The 21,111-nt window shown below is 41.9% G+C and overlaps 1 protein-coding gene across 3 annotated transcripts in view; it reads left to right on the top strand.

Annotated features, from left to right (window-relative positions):
- SFSWAP (splicing factor SWAP) overlaps positions 1-21,111 on the top strand; it is a 144,250-nt gene that overhangs the window by 93,939 nt on the left and 29,200 nt on the right. For all 3 annotated transcript variants that reach the window (XM_056533188.1, XM_056533197.1, XM_056533204.1), the window contains one exon: positions 20,515-20,765. In XM_056533188.1, the coding sequence (XP_056389163.1) occupies positions 20,515-20,765 (251 nt within the window). The remainder of the gene's footprint in view (positions 1-20,514; positions 20,766-21,111) is intronic.

Raw genomic sequence — 21,111 nt, 5'->3', positions numbered from 1 at the left:
AGCCCCCGTGTGATGTCACGCTCCGCCCATCAATGCAAGCCTATGGGAGGGGGCATGATAGCTTTCACGCTTCTCCCCTAGACTTGCATTGAGGGGCGGAGCGTAACGTCACACGGGAGCGAAGGGGTGACGTCACACGCCGTCGGCCCTGTGGTTGCCGCTAATCAGACCCAGAGCGAACACGCTCCAGGGACTGATTACAAACTGGTTGCCGTGTGCAAGATCACGGGGGGTCCCCAGCGGCGGGACTCCTGCGATCAGGCACCTTATCCCCTTTAATTTTCTTCAAAAACTTCAGGGGTGCCAACATTTACAGCCATGACTGTGTGTGTGTGTGTGTGTATATGTACATATGTACACACACATATATATATATATATATATATATATATATATAAATATATATAAATATATATATATAATATATATAAATATATATATATATAATATATATATATATATAATATATATATATATATATAATATATATATATATATATATAATATATATATATATATATAATATATATATATATATATAATATATATATAATATATATATATATAATATATAGGCATATACTGGTATCGGTATCAGGGCAATACTAACCATTTGCTTGGTAACGGGGATTCGTTTAATGTCCCCGATACCTGCTGCCGCTCCACTGCCCCGTCCTCCCATCCGCATCGTGGCGTTCCATGGAAGAGCATGTGACACACACGTCACTCCACCTCCTCCACTGCACCCAGCGTAAAGCTGCGGAGGAAGCAGAGTGACGTGTATGTCACATGCTCCTCCATTGGATGCCATGATGCGAACGGGAGAATGGGGCTGTGGAGCGGCATCACCTGAAAGAGGACAGCCGCCGGTGAGCTGTCTACAAGGGTGGGGGCTGCGGTCTACAGGGGGGCTGTTACTAATGTGTAAAGGGGGGCCCTGCTGTGTAAAGGGGGGCCCTGCTGTGTAAAGGAGGGGGCGGGCCTGCGGAGGGGGCGGGCCTGCGGGGGGGGGGGGGCTGCTATCTAAAGGGGGGGCCCTGCTGTCTAAAGGGGGGTGGTGGTTGCGGTCTTGAAGGGGTGTCTGTTGTCTAACCCGGCCGGGGGGGGGGGGGGAACTGCTGCCTAAAAGGTGGGCTGCGGGGGCTGCTTTCTAAAGTGGGCCCTGCTGTCTAAAGGGGGTGGGCCTGCTGTTTACAAGGGGGGCTGCTACTAATGTCTGCAAGGGGATGCTATCTACTATTTTAGGCAATCTTACAGCAGAGTCACCAACTTGAATTTATAGGTAGATAGTGCAGGTGACCCGGTTTCTACCGCTGCTCACCATGTGAACATCAGCGCAATCGCTCCGGAGACATCGGTCTCGCCGCAAATGCAAATTTCCTGTTCTGCCTAATGGAGAAGAGATAAATCTTGGCTCATACTACAGCAGCCGCCTCCATTGTACACAACAAGGAACCCACATATAAGCATGGTAAGCAGCGCCAGAAACCGGGTCACTCTGGTGTCAGATTCTCTTTAGAATAAAAGTACTCGTACTTTGTATCGGCGAGTACTAGAATTAAAGTATCTGTACCTGTACTCTGTCTTAAAAAAATGGTATTGAGGCATCCCGAATATATATATATATATATATATATATATATATATATATATATATATATTAAATTTGAGTAGCCGTATTACTCCAGTGATGCAGGGTAATACAAGGTATTACAAGATACTGCAACATTTTTTTATTTGCATATATATATATATATATATATATATATATATATATATATATATAATATAATCTTTTTTTTTTTTTAGGCAGAGCAGAGGCTGCACTCCAACAGGGAAAAATGACATTTGGGTGCTATAGACGGGGGTCCCATTTCCAGGGCCAGAGAAGAGTCACCGTATCACCCATGAATGAGGTGAATGAAAGTAGCTTTATTTCAACACAGACTGGCGATGTTTCTTTGAGAAAGGTCATAATGGTGTGACCGAAACTTCGCCAGTCTGTGTTGAAATAAAGCTACTTTCATTCACTCCTCCTGGTGTGCTACAGTGATTCTTCTGTTCTGTATCTGATATATATTACTTGCATAATTATATATTATACAATATTTTCTTTTTCTTTAACCCCTTCCTGACCTATGACATACCTGTACGTCATGAGTGGAAAGGTGTTCCCGACCCATGACGTACCAGGTACATCATGAACACTTTTGCCGCTATCCCGCAGCACCCGGTAAGATGGTGGCTATCACTGATAGCCAGCCATCTTACCATGCGACCACGGGGGGGTTTCATCTGTGGACCTCCAGATGTTGCAAAACTACAACTCCCAGCATACCAGACTGCCCAAGCATGCTGGAAGTTGTAGTTCGGCAACATCTGATCCTTCAGATATTGCCGAACTACAACTTCCAGCATGCCTGGGCAGTCTGGGCATGCTGGGAGTTGTAGTTTTGCAACAACTGGAGGCACACTGGTTTGGAAACACTAAGTTAAGTAATAAACTTTCAAGTGTTTTGCAACCAGTGTGCCTTCAGCTGCTAGATAACTACAACCCCCAGCATGCGCGGACAGCCAAAGGGCATGCTTGGAGTTGTAGCAGTATGCCTCTAGCTGTTGCATAACTACAAGTCCCAGCATGCCCTTCTGCTGTAACTGCATGCTGAGATTTGTAGTTTTGCAACAGCTGAAGGCACACTGGTTGCGAAACACCAGTATGTTATCTAACTCCGCGTTTCGCAACCAGTGTGCCTCCAGCTGTTGCAAAACTACAACTCCCAGCATGCACGGACAGCCAAAGGGCATGCTCGGAGTTGTAGTTTTGCAACAGCTGGATGTTTGCCCCCCCTTCCCCCCCAATGTGAATGTACAGGGTACACTCACATGGGCGGAGGTTTACAGTGAGTGCTGCAAGTTTGAGATGGCGCAAATTTAGCGCTGCAGCTCAAGCTCCCAGCGGCAAACTCACTGTAATCCCCCGCCCGTGTGACTGTACCCTAAAAACACTACACTACACTTACACTAACCTAAAATAAAAAGTAAAAACACTACATATACATATACCCCCTACACAGCCCCCCTCCCCATCCCAATAAAAATGAAAAACGTCTGGTACCCTACTGTTTCCAAAACGGAGCCTCCAGCTGTTGCAAAACAACTCCCAGTATTGCCGGACAGCCATTGACTGTCCAGGCATGCTGGAAGTTTTGCAACAGCTGGAGGCACCCTGTTTGGGAATCACTGGCATAGAATACCCCTGTGTCCACCCCTATGCAAATCCCTTATTTAGGCCTCAAATGCGCATGGCGCTCTCTCACTTTGGAGCCCTGTCGTATTTCAGGGCAACAGTTTTGGGACACATATGGGGTATCTCCGTACTCGGGAGAAATTGCCTTACAAATTTTGGGGGGCTTTTTCTTCTTTAACCCCTATGAAAAGGTGAAGTTGGGGTCTACACCAGCATGTTAGTGTATAAAAATAAACATTTTTACACTGACATGCTGGTGTTGCCCTATACTTTTCATTTTCACAAGAGGTAAAAGGGAAAAAAGACCATCAAAATTTGTAATGCAATTTCTCCCGAGTACGGAGATACCCCAGATGTTGGCGCAAAGTGCTCTGGGGGCGCACAACAAAGCCCAGAAGGGAGAGTGCACCATGTACATTTGAGGTGATTTGCACAGGGGTGGCTGATTGTTACAGCAGTTCTGACATAAACATAAAACAATAAATATCCATATGGGACCCCATTTTGGAAACCACACCCCTCATGGAATTTAATAAGGGGTGCAGTGAGAATTTACACCCCACTGGTGTATGACAAATTTTTGGAACAGTGGTCTGTGAAAATAAAAAATAGTTTTTAATTTGCACAGTCCAAATATCTGTCAAACGCCAGTGGGGTGTAAATGCTTACTGTATCCCTTATTAAATTCCATGAGGGGTGTAATTTCCAAAATAGGGTCACATGTGGGCGTCCACTGTTCTGGCACCATAGGGGCTTTCTAAATGTGACATGCCCCCCAAAAACCCTTTCAGAAAAACTCGCTCTCCAAAATCCCATTTTCGCTCCTTCCCTTCTGAACCCTCTATTGCGCCCGCCGAACACTTTACATAGACATATGAGATATTTACTTACTTGAGAGAAATTGGGTTACAAATTTTAGGAAGATTTCTCTCCTTTTACCCCTTGTGAAAATTCAAAAATTGGGTCTACAAGAACATGCGAGTGTAAAAAATGAAGATTTTGAATTTTCTCCTTCACTTTGCTGCTATTCCTGTGAAACACCTAAAGGGTTAAAACACTTACTGAATGTCATTTTGAATACTTTGGGGGGTGCAGTTTTTATAATGGGGTAATTTATATGGTATTTCTAATATGAAGACCCTTAAAATCCACTTCCAACCTGAACTGGTCCCTGAAAAAGTACGATTTTGAAAATCTTGAGAAAAATTGGAAAATTGCTGCTGAACTTTGAAGCCCTCTGGTGTCTTCCAAAAGTAAAAACATGTCAACTTTATGATGCAAACATAAAGTAGACATATTGTATTTGTGAATCAATATATAATTTATTTGGAATATCCATATTCCTCACAAGCAGAGAGTTTCAAAGTTAGAAAAATGCGAAATTTTCATGAAATTTTAAGATTTTTTACCAAGAAAGGATGCAAATATCAGTGAAATTTTACCAATAACATAAAGTAGAATATGTCACGAAAAAACATTCTCGGAATCAGAATGATAACTAAAAGCATTCCAAAGTTATTAATGTTTAAAGTGACAGTGGTCAGATGTGCAAAAAATGGCCCGGGTCCTGAAGGTGAAAATGGGCTGGGTCATGAAGGGGTTAATTTGTAAAACTCACTATTGTTGATAAATCCTTTGTCCTGCCTGACCGTGCACACAGCAGAGACCTTTCTGTTAATATGGCTATGATGGTTTATTATAAAATGTTAGGCAGTAAATAGATTATGCACATGCTCATTTAGGGTAATCAAAGTACATGCTCATTCCATTTAATTAATCTCTGCTAATAATGTTCATGATTTGATTAGCACCAATCAAAGTGGAAGCCCAACCCCCTCTACAACCAGCAGCCTGAAAGGGGATAATGGTGTGTTCTAATTGCACAATGAAATTGTCTTATTCTTACTGGCTGAACATATGACAGAAGCAACATTCGGAGTCACCAAGAACAATTGGGCGATTGTCATAATGTACTGACAATCTTCTTGTACAAAAGAAAAAGGGTTTTTTCTTTCCAATGCACACGATCTAAATAATAGAAACTTTATTTTGCAACAATGCAGCACTACTGAGCCTGTCCGTTATGTAGATTGTACCAGTGTCCCAGACTTGATCAAAGTCTATCCAGATAAGACTGCTTTCACACTATAAAAAGTCATCTGTTACAAACGTCTGTTAGAAAAGCCATGTTAAACGGCCGTTAAACAATACCATTCAAGTCTATGGTATTTTTTTGTTGGTATCTGTTAGGAACATTATAGTCCGTCATGAATAACGGACGTTAGTTGTGACAGAAGAAATAACGGCATATGTGCTAATTTTTCTTCCGTCACAAGAAACGGGTAAATTAACGGTCGTTATTTTTAACATTGAAGTCTATGGCTGACGGATGAGCCTTTGTCATCCGTTTTCACCTGGTTTATAATATCCGTTATTACTTCTGAGCATGCTTAGAAGAGGTGACATCAGCAAACTGTATATAGATGCGCTGTGGGGGGCAGATAACGCTATATGTCTGCCCCCCAGCGTATCTATATACATATACCCCTGCAGCGCTATGAATGAAAAGTATTTCTATTAGTAGCGCATAGTGCCAGCAGACGTCTGCTGGCACTATGTGCTGCTATAATAGAAATACATACATACATATATATATATATATGTGTGTGTGTTTGTCTAAGATAGATATATATATATATATATATATATATATATATATATATATATATATATATATATAATATGTGTATGTATATAAATGCACCGGTGGGGGATATATATGTATAAATGTGCCGGTGGGGGTCATATCTTATGCACTGCAGGAAGCATATTATAAATGCGCTGGGGGGCGAGATGTATAGGCTAAATGTCTGCCCCCCCTGCAGCGCTAAATATCTTGCCCCCCACAGCGCTTTTAATATACATATGGCCCCTGCTTCTCACAATGTTCATTTTTAAATCTCCCGCAGAGAGCCCTGAATGGCTCCTCAGTACCGGCCATTCAAGGCTCCCCGCAGGGGATTCAAAAATACACCATACATCGCAGGGTTGTGGAGCTTGCCACCCGCTCCCCTGCTTAATAACTTCTGAGACCCGGTGCGATCAATCCTTCAGCCCCTGTACTACAACCCCCATCATGGAACAGACTCGGTTCCATGATGGGGGTAGTAGTACAAACACTAATGGAGTCCTCCCAACCACCGGCAGACTTGCGCAGCCGGGGAACTACTACTCCCATCATGATAGAAGTCTGTTCCATGATGGGAGTAGTAGTAGTCCCGGCTGTGGGAGTCTGTAGGCAGAGGTGTTACGGCCATACAGGAGGGATGTTATAACGGGTCTTAACGGATGAATATTTATTCAGCCATTAGCACCCATTATTTCAGCCGTTATTATACCTCCGTTTTTACACAGAAAATTGATGTTTAATAACTGATGAATACTCGGTGTGAAAGCAGCCTAAAAGTACAATAACGCAGCGGTCTGTGTCTTCATGGTAACAGACTACAAACAAACTCTGTAGTCTGATTTTGCAGTCATGATTCCAACCATGCTAACCAAATGAATGTTAGTGATAGATAAGGAACTATTGGAGAGGCAGTATGACTGCAGGATCAGACTGCACAAGCAAGTCTCTACAGGCAATATAGTAAAACAGTAACAGTTCTTTTAAAGACTGTATTAAAGCAAACCTGTGAGCAGGAAAACAGGTTTAAATAAGCCCATGGCTATGTAAGACTAATCATCCAGATTCAGAAAATATATATATATATATATATATATATATATATATATATATATATATATATTTTTTTTTATAGCTATAGTCCTATATAGCCAAGTTATAAGAATTATTGCTATAGCATTTTTTGCTATTTTTCTCTTTGCTAAGCAAAGAGGTTAAACTTTCAAGATGTGTGTTGACTGTTATGCAAGCTGTTTGTAGATATGTTTTTAAGCTGTGTTCCTGTCACTGATCTTGCAAGAACAGCAGAAATACAGCACAAGATCAAAATGACTTAAAGGGTAGCTCCCACCATCCTATTTTTTATTTTTTTTCCTGCCTGGTAGTGTGCTCACTACCAGGCAGACTTCCCCAGCAGGCACCATGTCACTGATGCCTGCTGGGTGGGACTTCCGCCCTTAGTTCATCTACACAGGGTGCCTCCTGCTGTTTCACCACTACAACTCCCAGCTTGCCCTGACATCTATTGGCTGTCAGGGCATGCTGGGACTTGTAGTATTGAAACAGCTGAAGGCACCCTGTGTAGATAAACTACCCTGTTTCCCTGAAAATACACCCTACTCCGAAAATAAGCCCTAGCTGGAGTATCAGGGTGGGCTGCAATATAAGCCCTACCCCGAAAATAAGACCTGGGCCAGGGGTGCTCAACTGGCGGCCCGCGGTCCAGATCCGGACCGTGGCCGCCAGTAATGCGGACCGGAACGCTCTCCCCTCCCCCTTTGGCTGGTCCCTTGGCAAGTTAAATGAGCCGGGGCAGGGACGCTGTTGCTTTAAAACGTCCGCGCATATGCACGCCTGATGTCACGGACATGTCCCTGCCCCGGCTGCTAAGCAGCAGAAGGAGATCCCGCCGCCGAGAGCTGGAGCTTCAGTTGCGGACGCTATGAAGGTGGGGTAGTGCTGGCTTCCGCTGGGGATGAAATGTGTAGTTTATTATGGCAGAGGGGTGGGGGCACTGTAGGAGTGTGGAGGACGACGGGGGAAGGGGAGGATGGGGGAGCTGTAGCAGTGTGGAGGATGGGGGGTTGTGGGAGGATGGGGGGCTGTAGCAGTGTGGAAGATGGGGGGGGGGTGCGGCATCCTCCACACTGCTACAGACTCCCACAGCCCCCCATAAATAAATAAGCCCTACCCTGAAAATAAGCCCTAGTGTGTTTTTTGTTACTAAAATTAATATAAGACCCGGTCTTATTTTCGGAGAAACACGGTATTAGTTAGTTACAAGCGGCGCTACGGCGCTAGCCCGTTCCCTCCGTCAAATCCTCCCCCCGCGTACCCCGTTTCCTCATTACACTTACAGTTACTGCAGAGTCCAGCAGCGGGCATGCAGGGACAGCGGCGGCGGCGATGTGCGGGAGGAGTGGCCTCCCAGCCAGTGGCCGGGGAGCCAATGCGCTCCCTCCCGCCTGTCTGATTGACAGGCAGGGAGCGAGTGCAGCATAACTGAAAAAGGACTGATTGCCAGGCCAAAATCAGTCCTTTTTCAGGCGTGACGTTACCCAGGCTGCAGCCGGCCACTAGGAGGGTGACCCCTAGTGGCCGGTTTTTAAATGTAAATTAAGCCATTTTAATGAAAAAAAAATAATAAAAGTATATTAGAGAGATGTTGTAGTACATTAGTACTACAACGTATCAAAAATAAAGTTGGTGACAGTGCCCATTTAAATATGCATCGTATAGAGCAAATTGTCATGATTCCAAGGCAGACTCCTCTACAGTGAAGGCCCACTCAGCAAATTGCAGAAAGAGGTGGGACACTGCAGCCATAATTGGCTAAGTCGACCGTCATTGCAGAGATGAGTCAGTTTTGAAAGTAGCAAGCAGAGCATAAAGCGAGGGACTGGAAGATGTCAGAGGTAGCCCCAAGGGTGTGAGGTATGAGAGGGTTTTTTTATTTTATTTATTTATTTATTTTTGTGTACCCAGCTAAATAAAAAAAACTTTAGTATCCCAAATACCCCTTTTTTATATGACACTCATAGACTTCCATAGCGTTATTCTGTATTCTGCTTAATCGGGAGGTTTCTCCTAATTCGTACAGAATCCAGGAGAAAGATAAAAGCATGCATGCTTTGTGGAAATACTCTCCTTTTAAAAAGTCTGCCACCATACAGCGGCACAGTGTGTCTAAAGCTCTGTAGTATGCAGGGGTGTGGAATTTTTATAAAAAAAACTACTTGTCCACGGGACTAAAATGGAGCAAAATCTACTTGTCCCTCATGATGATCCACTTGTCCGGGCCAATTTCTGCTTTTACGCTCTCGTTTTTTCCTCCTCGCCCTATAATAGCCATAACTACCTACTATAATGACACCTTTTAATTTTTCAATAACATATTCTCTGAACCAAAAAATATATATATATATTTGGGGACGTGAAATTGAAATAGTAAAAGATAATTTAGCAGATTTGGTGGTTTTCTTTTCTGCGCCATTTACCTTGGGGTTGAGGTAACATGTTAGTTTTATACTTTAGGCGCCTGATTACAGCAATACCAGATTTGTATCGTTTACGTCATGTTTTACTAATTCTGAACATTTTCAAATTTTTTTAATTGCCATTTTTTAACCCCTGTAGCTTGATTTTTTTCCCGCATACCAGGCTGTATGAGGGCTCATGTTTTGCGCCATAATCTGTTTTTTGTATCGGTACCATTTTGGTATTGATCTGACTTTTTAATCGCTTTTTAACTTTTTTTTCTGGGATATTATAAAAATTGCAAATCTGTGGTTTGGTATTTTTTTACATTTACCGTACGGGATACATAATGTTATATTTTAATAGGTTGTACAATTACACACGAAGCGATACCAAATATGTTTATTTTTATTATGTTTACGTGTTTTTATATAGGAAAAGGGGGTGATTTGAACTTTTAACATGGAAGGGGTTAATGCAGCGGTCTTGAAACTGTGGCCCTCCAGATGTTGCAAAACTACAACTCCCAGCATGCCCGGACAGCAAACGGCTGTCCTGGCATGCTGGGAATTGTAGTTTTGTAACATCTGGAGGGGCACAGTTTGAAGACCACTAGGTTAATGTGTCTTTCAAACTTTTATTAAAACTTTTTAATTTTTTTTACACTTTATTAGACTTATGAGGAATCATTAGATTCCTCAGACAGATGAATAGATTCTATTGAACTATATTAATCTGTGTGCTCTGTGATCCATTGATAGAGCCTAGTCCAGCCAGGATCTATCAATGACCGAGCCGGGACAGGAGGAAGCAGAGGTAAGTCCTCCGGCTACCTCCATAGTGGATCGCCCCCCTGCGATCGCGCTGCGGGGGGCGGGGGGATCCACCCCACTAGCCCAAAAGGGAGCATTCACATGTCCCTTTAGACACCGCTGTCAGCTTTGACAGCGGCGATCTAAAGGGTTAATAGCCAGCCGCGGCGATCGCCGCATGCTGACTATTAGCGGCGGCCCCCGGCTACTGAAAAGCAGAGTATGGAGCGGGCAGGAATCCCGAGCCCGCTCCATACTCCCGTGAGCGCCGCAAGCATCTCCCCGTGCAGAGGCGCCTCCTCCCCTCAGCTCTCCGAAGCTACAGCTGGGGGGAGTGAAGGCAGAGGACACAGGTCTGCACGGGGAGCAAGAAGCCACGCCCCCTCATCTCCCCCCGCACGTCTGCAGAGCAGGGGAGAGAAGACATACACAGCTTCTCATCTCCCCTGCTCTGCTTCCGAGGACACAGGTTGCAGAGTATGGAGCGGGCAGGAGTCGGGAGCCCGCTCCATACAGACTGCAGATCGCCACCGCACTTGTCAGGTCCGGCCCTGCTTGCCCGAAGCCGGGCTAAGGGCCGGACAAATTCACCTGCCCGGCGCCCAAAACTGCTAGTCCCGGGCGTCGGGCGATAGGAATTCCACATCCCTGGTATGGGACCAGGGTCCAAATAGCCTATTTCCTTCTAGAAGGCTATAAAGCAGTTTTCTGGTCATTGAGAATTCTTTTGGTAAAATTGCAGGAGAAACAGCCAAAATGCAGTAAAGCGTTTGGAAATTGCAGTTGGCGTACGTTCTTATGCGGATTTGATGCGCAGGATTTTCTTTTAATGTAAACTAAATGACTGAGCACAGGTTCTAATCTGCCGTTACAAATCCTGCGCATCAAATCTGCACAGGATCCTGTATGTGTGAATGTACCCTTCAAATTCAACATGCACACACAGTCCAAAGACTTCATAAAACACTTCAATTTTAATTATAGGTCAAATCAATAGAAAAGGATTGCCTAACACATAATAAAGGAAACTGTTTATTGTATACATTTGGCAGGATACATAAAACCAGGTAAATGGGGGGGGGGGAAATTATGTATTTCAAGCGCTCTTGGCGCCATTCGTCGTACTAAAGAAATGTAAAAAAAACTCCTAACAGTAACCAATGGAATTATTCACACGTGATACAGCCAACTGATTAGGTCACCAAACTTAAACCCCTTACAATGAGGAACCTGTAGCTAGCTATCCTCACATTTAGATAAAGAATAGTTACATACAAAAACTACACATCAGAAAATGAATTTCTGTACATCAATATAAAATGAATGCATTATATCTTTACACAAGAATAAACATACATTCCAATGGATCAATGAATAACATAGGTTTCCAAGTAAGTTTTAAATCATAGGGCAAAAATAATTTAAGTGAACACAGAAGGTAAACAGAGGAATATATGTAACTGCATGTAGCAAATATCACATAACATAAAATATGATGTCAAACATGTGATGTATTCCAGGCACTGTGCAAGGTCTTAGTCAAAGATTATTAATGAAATATGGCATCCTACCATATGTTAAGACCCCATTGCATATTGGTACCCATCTAGAAGACCTTCCGACTAAGACGTTTTCTGGAATGATCCCTTCCTCTAGTGGGGTGAATAACTTGTTCTATGCCATACATTTGCAGCATAGACCTAAGCACAATGCCTGGAAACAGAGGAAACAAATTGTGTATTAAAATAGGCTAAAACAAGGGTTTTCTGAACAAATCCTTCAGGTCAAATCCCTTTCATGGCAGTATTTCTCTACAAAACACATCTTGAATAAGAAAACAAATCAAAATTGCATGTTGTGTGAACCCACCTCAACCCACTTTTGAGTCGGAGTTGATCCGGTTAAACACCAGCAGCTTAATTAGATGACCATGCTCAGTGATCAAACACCATACCCAAAGCCAGATTATTTATGGGAAATGTAGGCAACCTAATTAATTTCAGTGATTTACATCCAATAAGGAGCCTAACCTTTGCCTTCCACATCAGTTAAACAGGTAAGCATCAGACATACACAAGAACCTATTCTGTACTATATAAGCAAAATAAAATAATTCCTGGACTGCTACTTAAAATGGATTTAATTGTTACTGCTGATCCCTTGATTCTCCTTTCTTTCATTTTTTTTTTTCTGTCATCTCCAGAATTTCTTTTTTTTTTTTTCCCTTCATAATTGCTTTATCTTAATGAATACAAGGAGAGCAGCATAATACATTGGGACTGTAGCCTGCTATTCAGCTGAGACAAAGCTTCATGCTGTTTGTGTTGTGCAATTTGCTCATCAATTAGGTCCTGGCAAGAAAAAGCACTTTGCACAATAGTAAATTGTGAACTAGAAAGGGCAAACTTGGCAAAGGTAATAGCTTTTCTTTTAGTTATTTTTAAGAAGTCTGTTGTAGGGCTCACTCTTTCGTTTTCTTTGTACCAGAGTCATGCCCGTGCTAGTGAGTTGTTCCAAGTCCTCCTATAATACTTAGAAAACAAATATGTCGGTGGAAAGCTCTTACAGTATTAGTGTATAACAAGTTACTGTATGTGTCTATCTTTTATGATCCTGTAACTACAAGGACATGAGCTTTGGGTAGCATCCATGTGTTCAAGTAAATGGACACATCCAAGATAAAGCCAATGGTCAGGTACGGGCACCACCTACTAGAAAAAAAGAGAACGGAAGAGTGCAGGTTCACATGAAACAATACAATGGACTAGAACAAGAAAAAAGACCTCATGTGTGAAGAAAACACATCCCAAGATTTTTATTTTTTATAAAACTTTTTTTTATTTAACTTTATTAAATGTCACATGCACAAATACAGAGAGAGATATATCTACAGATCTGTACTGATCCAGAGCAAGCAGACAGTCCTAAATGGCTACGTGAATGAATACACCTAAAAATGTATAACCCAATAGGGTATACAAACCAACATGTTAGACCTCAATACTCCCCATAACCCCTACTCACTCTGTAAATGTCCCCACAGTGCAATAAAAGTTGCACATGTATGTGTGTATGTATATATCTCACACACATCTCAGTCGTTAAGCCATAAGAATGCAAGTCTCACAGAGCCCAGAAGAGCACAGCTCACTAAAAGGGGTATTTTGGTGGAAAACAATGTTTTTTTTTTTTGTTTTTTATCAGCTGGTGCCAGAAAATTAAACAGATTTGTAAATTACTTCTATTTCAAAATCTTATCAACTGCTATATACTACAGAGGACGTTCTTTTTGAATTTCAAAAAGAAAAGGAGAATTTCTCTGCTGACACCTCTGTCCATGTCAGGAACTGTCCAGAGCAGGAGAGGTTTGCTATGGGGAATTGTTCCTGCTCTGGACAGTTCCTGACGTGGACAGAGGTGTCAGCAGAGAGCACTGTGGTCAGACAGAAAATAATTAAAAAAAGAAAAGAAGTTCCTCTGTAGTATACAGCAGCTAAGTACTTTGGAAGGATTAAGATTTTTTAATCAAAGAAATTTATATATCTGTTAACTTTCTGCCACCAGTTGATGTGAAAAAAAATGTTTTCCACCAGAGTACCCCTTTAACTATAGTCATAGTTAGATGAGAAGACTGCTTTTCTACACCTGTATAATGCTCTTAACATTAGGATGACCAGCTGTAGCCATAAGACTTGTTCTTACAAATTCAGGTTTGTAAATATTATTTAAGCTTAACATATATTTTTTTTACTTGCCAGCCCTCCTCATTTTATGTAAACTTGCTGTCCACACATTGTACCTTCCCCTTTTTCTGCATATTTCACAGGTTTGTGCCAGATTTATGAATACTGTAAAACTATTATTTAGTTTAGTTGATTATGTAAACCTAACAAGTCTCCAATGAATAACATTTCCAAAAGTTTTAAAATGCGTAATAAAATATTTGTGCTTTTTTTTCTCCATTTTTATATACTACAACAATAAAACAAGATATAAATCTTTAGATTGCACTCAGCCGGAGCAAAAGGCTGTTCATGTTGTCTCTTAATGTGGCCTATAACAGGTTTACAATAATTAGCTTGGTTTTGGCAAGTGTGTAAGTTCATAAAGAGTTTTCGTGTCCTCGGCTGCCTCATCACAATCATTGATACAAAAGCAATTAGAAACGCCTGCGACAACCCTCTAAAACATACTCTGCCTACTATTGATTTTGTGTATGCAGCTAGGAAAAAACTGATGGATGAGGTGGAAAGCAAGCCAATTCTTACGGGAAAAGCAACTTAAAACTCCATTTTAAGTGTTTTGACTTTGAGATACTAGCGTTTATTCAGGCAAATATATTCACATGTGCATTGTGTATTGTTTTTAAATTGCTGCAAAGATTTTATGGATCTGTGTTACTGTTTGGGGCAAGTTTTAAATTGTTCTGAAAAGAAACCTAAAGATATTTTTATTAATTTTTTGAATTTATTACTCTGCTATGCTGTGAGTGTTTGGCTTGTTTATTAAAGTGTACCTCTCACTAACAAAAACTTTTTATATAATGTAGATAATACCATTACATGTATATTTGTAATATACATTGGTTAAATGGGCACTCTAATTAAAACAAATTTTTGCAATTGCACGCTTCATGGTAAATAAAAATCTTTCTAATATACCTTTATATATATTTATATATATATATATATATATATATATATATATATATATATATATATATATATAATGTTTTCAAAGTTTTGTGTTCAAAAAAAGCTTTTCTTTTGCACAGACTTTGGACTCCTGCTGGCCTGGCAGAAGTCAAAACTCTAAGAAAATGCTGAGAGGGGTGTGTGCAGCCTTATTCAATCAGAGCTCATCTCACACACTGAACTGCTCTGGGCTGCATGTAGCAGAGTAAGAGTACGTTCACACAAGCGGATCCACAGCGTATATTACGCTGCAGACCTGCCGCTGAAGGACCCTTACAGGGTGCCTTTAGATGTGCCTGCTCGGAGCGGCAATCCGCCGCTACAAGCAGACACTGCCACGATGTGCGAGTTGCTGCGCATGCACGGTGTACTCACATATATCACGGCCGCTCCCCCTGCTCCCTGAGCTAGGCTGAGAGCAGCTGCTATGTGCGAGTATACTGCGCATGTGTGCGGTGACTCTCACATCACAGTGTGTCTGCTTGTAGCAGCAGATTGCCCCTCCAAGCAGGCACCTGTACAGGCAGCATACAGTGGTCCTTCCGCGGCGGATACGCAGAACAATTCGCACTGAGGATCCGCTCATGTGAACGTACCCTAAGGGAGGAAGTTCTCCCCATTATGGCTTCAGATGATGTCATAGCCTGCTGGGGAACGCCCCTTCCCAGTCTGTGAATCAGACTGAGCAGAAAATACAGAGCAATATCAATGTAGAAAACTAACAAATAAAAATAAAGGCAGGGGGTGGTTTATCATGATGGGGGCAGTGAACTGGGAGGTATTATCTACATTATATAAAAATTCTTCAACGACAGGTACACTTTAAAGCTGTACTCCAGTAGGGGATGTGTCTGATCGGGGGGGGGGGATCCCCCACAATCGCCTGCCCAGCACCCTGGCACTCCTTATGCACGAAGCGGCCTCACATACGCGCATGGATTACTTTTGACCACGGCACCATGGCCATGGCATTCACATGGCGGAATTTCTGAGCAGAATCCGCCATAAAAAATTCCACTTGGAAATTGCGCTGCAGCCCATTGATCGATGGGATTTTGTAGCATTGTGCACACGCCGGAACCTTCGCGGCAGATATCATGATTCTGCCATCTGCAGAAACAATTAACAGGTTCATTGTTTCTGTGGATTGTGCTCGGAAACGCATTATTGTCTATGAAGACTGCACATTTCTAAAGGGGGTCCTAGTGCCAGCAAAACAAGCAAATGTGCAGACTATCAACACATTTTCCACTATGTGAACATAGCCTGACACAGTAATTTACAATTACTTAGAAACCATATCAGGAGAGGTATCCCTCTTTACCCAGAATCCATAGTTGTGTGGTCTCCATGCAGTCAGTTATAATAAAAATTGCACCTATTAATCCCAGTTTTTTGTGTATTGTGTAGTGGTGTTTTTTGTTTGTTTACCACATTGTAAAATCGTAAGTAGTAACAATTCTATATTTCAAGTTTTATTTGTCTAATTCATTTCATTGAAATATAATTTAGGACTTGCTGATCTAAGAAGTAAAATTATTAATCACATGCCATATGCTAATTAGATGTTAAACCCCTCCTCCTTGCTCTTGAGTGGCTAATCTAGCAGTCTCCTCTGCCATAGAAAGCAGGGGAGTGCCATAACCTTCACTAAGGGCAAGGCGGAGGATTTGGGGAGGTGAAAAAGTGTCTGGTTTCTGGGCACTAAAACCAGTCAGACCCTCGGCATCTAGTTAGCATATGGCACTGAGGGATTAAAATGTCATTTTTACAGTTTACGGTGTTATTTATATACAAAAAATGACCCCTTTCTGTTCCTGAAAAACATGTTCTTTTTGGGCCAAAATCTTTATACCAAATCACCGTTGTGGAACAAATGAAACTATAAAATACTTATAAATAATTATATTTCAGTAATTTCATAAAAGACTAAGGGTGTAGTTTTTAATTAGACAGAGTTTAAATTCTTCATTCATGAGCTTTGGGAATAGCCTTCTGTCCTGCTGAGCAGTTGCTTATTACCATAGCATTTAATTATGCACATTTTCATTACAGATTAGAAAAGCACTTAGGTTATGCTTTAGCAGTGCATAGAGCTTTGGCGTCCATTCACATTGGGGGGTAATTCATCATTGTAGGTGTAGATGAAGCATTTTTTACATATTTTTGTGTGCTGCTCATGTGTAGGTGCACCACATTTATTTAATGGTCGTAGGCATCTGATACATTTTGTGCAGGTATACATTGCTTAAATTTCTCTGGTTTATTTATTCTTTGCGCAAAATTTAGCAACTTTTTTTATAAATTTTTTTTATCCCGCCGTGCAAAAATGTGCAACTTTTCTACACATACACCAAAAAGCAAAACTAGGTTTGAGCTTGTGTACTTTTTGCGACTTTTTGGAGGTGTTTGCACAAAAAGTGGTGACTTTTTCAAAAACTCTCAATTGATAAATTCATTACCACAGCAAAAGACTAACCATAACAGCTGGTCTGAACATACTTTAAAAAAGAATAGTCACTGGTATTGGTCAGGTCTATGAATAGGATAGTACTTAGATGCATGAAGGAGTAGGCTATGTTCACAAGTTAGAATGTCCGCACAGAAAATTTCCGTGCGGACATGTGGACTTCGCAGAAAGAATTGAGATATAAGAAAGATTCCTATTGATAATACTGCAATTGTGCTGCAACAGTACAAGCTCGACCAGCAAGCTGAAATCATAGGGTTATTTGTCTGTGAAACAGCAGAGGGTGGGAACGAGAAAATAACATAAACTGAGCACAAGAAGGTGGAGACTCGCTTCAGTAGGGAAGGAGAACAGACTGGAGTACATGGCAGCATTCCAGTTTGAGAGAAAATGTAGTTGTACATGTATAGAATGAAGGATTAGTTTTTGACTGGTGCTGTGTGTAATGACCTTGCTGCCTTTTTGGAGTTTCTCATCTGAACCCCCGGCTACCCCTTTTCTTAGTACTAGCATGTTTTTTAATCTCTCTAGATTACAGCCTGCATGTACAATACAGGACCAGACAGTGTAGTACCTCAAATCTGTATTCAGCTGCTCAAAAGATAGGCTTCGGTTAAAGGGAATCTCTCAGTAGCAGCTTCCTCACCATCCTTGGGAGATCTTTCCACCTGCAGGGATGGGATATGATGATACAAGGTTAGAAAGTCTCCCCTGCCTGCCCTCTAAGTAATCCCCTGTGTGGGGGGCAATACTCGCCTAGTCTAATCTTCTGACTGTAATCACTATCCCTCAACGTGATAGACAAACCCGGTCATGGTCCGCTTTGTCGCTCTGCTCCATCTGTATAGGGAGCAGAGCGGTGACGTGGGCGGTCAGTCCCACTGAATGGGCGTAATTACACCCGGATATGATCGGACTAGGTGAGTATAGCTCCCTGCATAGGGGACTAACGGTGGGGAACACTTTAAAGCATCATATCCTCACTATCCCTGCTGGCAGGAATGTTTCCCTGGGATAGTGAGGAAGAAGATTTTACCATATATAACACGTTGCCACTCTCTGTTTTCAGGTTGCGTGATAGGGAACCACGGGACACCCGCTGGCCATTAGCCACCAGCCCTTCCTGACGAAGCTGGGGTGCCAGCGAAACGTTGGAGGCGCTGGCTAATGCACGGAGTTTTTAATTAGCAGCCACTAACAACTCCCTAAAAACAGATCATCATATCAAAAGATGATGATCGCTGTGCAATCATTCTGTTATTAATTGCAGTTACTACTATAACATTACAATGGGAGCTGGTCTGAGGCTGTGATTTTAAATAATCAGTGGTGTAAATCACACCGTAAGGAAAATCACACATTCACTATTTAGTTTAATATTTTAATAGGACAAATAAAAGTTTAATTTTAGGAGGTACTTAGTTTAAGGGTTCCCCTTAGGGGGTTTCCCCTAAAATAGTTGTGATGATATTGCAGCTTGGCTCCCAAAATGAAACTGTGCTAATACAACACACAAACTAAGGACATGAGTGGTGCTGTTTTTAACCCGCTTAAGGACTCAGGGTTTTTCCGTTTTTGCACTTTAGTTTTTTCCTCCTTACCTTTTAAAAATCATAACCCTTTCAATTTTCCACCTAAAAATCCATATTATGGCTTATTTTTTGCGTCGCCAATTCTACTTTGCAGTGACATTAGTCATTTTACCCAAAAATGCACGGCGAAACGGAAAAAAAATCATTGTGCGACAAAATCGAAAAAAAAACGCCATTTTGTAATTTTGGGGGGCTTCCGTTTCTACGCAGTGCATATTTCGGTAAAAATTACACCTTATCATTATTCTGTTGGTCCATACGGTTAAAATGATACCCTACTTATATAGGTTTGATTTTGTCGCACTTCTGGAAAAAATCATAACTACATGGAGGAACATTTATAACTTTTAAAAATTTCATCTTCTGACCCCTATAACTTTTTTATTTTTCCACGTACAGGGCGGTATGAGGACTCCTTTTTTGCGCCGTGATCTGAAATTTTTATCGGTATGATTTTTGTTTTGATCGGACTTTTTGATCACTTTTTATTCATATTTTTTTAATGGTATAAAAAGTGGCCAAAATACGCCTTTTTGGACTTTGGAATTTTTTTGCACGTACGCCATTGACCGTGCGGTTTAATTAATGATATATTTTTATAGTTCGGACATTTACGCACGCGGCGATACCACATATGTTTATTTCATTTTTTTTTTACACTGTTTTATTTTTTCTATGGGAAAAGGGGGGTGATTCAAACTTTTATTAGGGAAGGGGTTAAATGACCTTTATTAACACTTTTTTTTAAACATTTTTTTGCAGTGTTATAGGTCCCATAGGGACCTATAACACTGCACACACTGATCTCCTATGTTGATCACTGGCGTGTATTAACACGCCTGTGATCAGCATTATCGGCGCTTGACTGCTCCTGCCTGGATCTCAGCCACGGAGCAGTCATTCGTCGATCGGACACCGAGGAGGCAGGTAAGGGCCCTCCCGGTGTCCGATCAGCTGTTCTGGATGCCGCGATTTCACCGCGGCGGTCCCGAACAGCCCGACTGAGCAGCTGGGTCACTTTCAGTTTCACTTTAGAAGCGGCGGTCAGCTTTGACCGCCGCTTCTAAAGGGTTAATACCGCACATCGCCGCGATCGGCGATGTGTGGTATTAGCCGCGGGTCCCGGCCGTTGATTAGCGCCGGGACCGAAGCGATATGATGCAGGATCGCGGCGCGATCCCGCTTCATATCACGGGAGCCAGCGCAGGACGTAAATATACGTCCTGCGTCGTTACGGGGTTAAAGGGGGGGGGGGAGAATCTAGGTTTTTCTAAATCGCGATCAGTGTTTTCCAAGCAGTGTGTCTCCAGCTGCTGCAAAACTACAACTCCCAGCATTGGCTGTCCGGGCATGCTTAGAGTTGTAGTTTTGCAACAGCAAAGGTTGAAAAAACAAAGTTAAAGATAAACCTTTTAAGTCCAGTAACATGGAGAAATGTTTGTTCTGTAACAGGTTGGGATTTCCTATCAAATATTCATAACAAGGTAAATGGAATACATTATTGCTCACTGTAACAGATCCTTTTGTCTATTTTAGGATGTAAACACCATGGATTGTGATTTTCTCCCAGAGGATGTCATTGTACCCACAACAGAGTACCCCGTCACAGCGAGGTCCCCAATTCGTGAATTCCCACGTGATGAAAAGGAGAAAAAGAAGAAGAAAAAGAAGAAACGATCCAGGTCAAGATCTCGATCTCCAAGAATGCACTATGAATCCAAATCACGATCTCATTCAAAACTGAAGCATTCTCTTCCCACAGCTTACAGAACCGTTAGGCGATCTAGGTGTGTTAATGGTGTTTGTATACTAATGTATTTTATGGGTGGCTAAATTTTTTTATCATTTTTTTTTAATCAAATTATTTAATCCACTGCCCCTTTAATGGTAAGATGTCCGCTGAAGATATTTACACTTCTGTTAGGCCGGGTTCCGGGTCTAAGTATCTCCAGCTGGAAAATTTCTGGCCGGAGATTCAAAGTGCGCGACAATGCCATCCCAATTTCCGCCAGAACATTGAGCAAATTATTTTGACTGCCATTAGGTACTGAGATGAGATCCTAGGACACCTTGTGAGACCATATGCTGGTGCAGTTGGCCCTGGGTTCCTCCTAATGCAAGACAATGCTAGAC

Source organism: Hyla sarda, chromosome 1 (assembly GCF_029499605.1).
Source record: "Hyla sarda isolate aHylSar1 chromosome 1, aHylSar1.hap1, whole genome shotgun sequence".
Taxonomy (NCBI): Eukaryota; Metazoa; Chordata; class Amphibia; order Anura; family Hylidae; genus Hyla; species Hyla sarda.
Note: the sequence above shows the minus strand (reverse complement) of the source record. Positions and strands in the feature narration are given on the sequence as shown.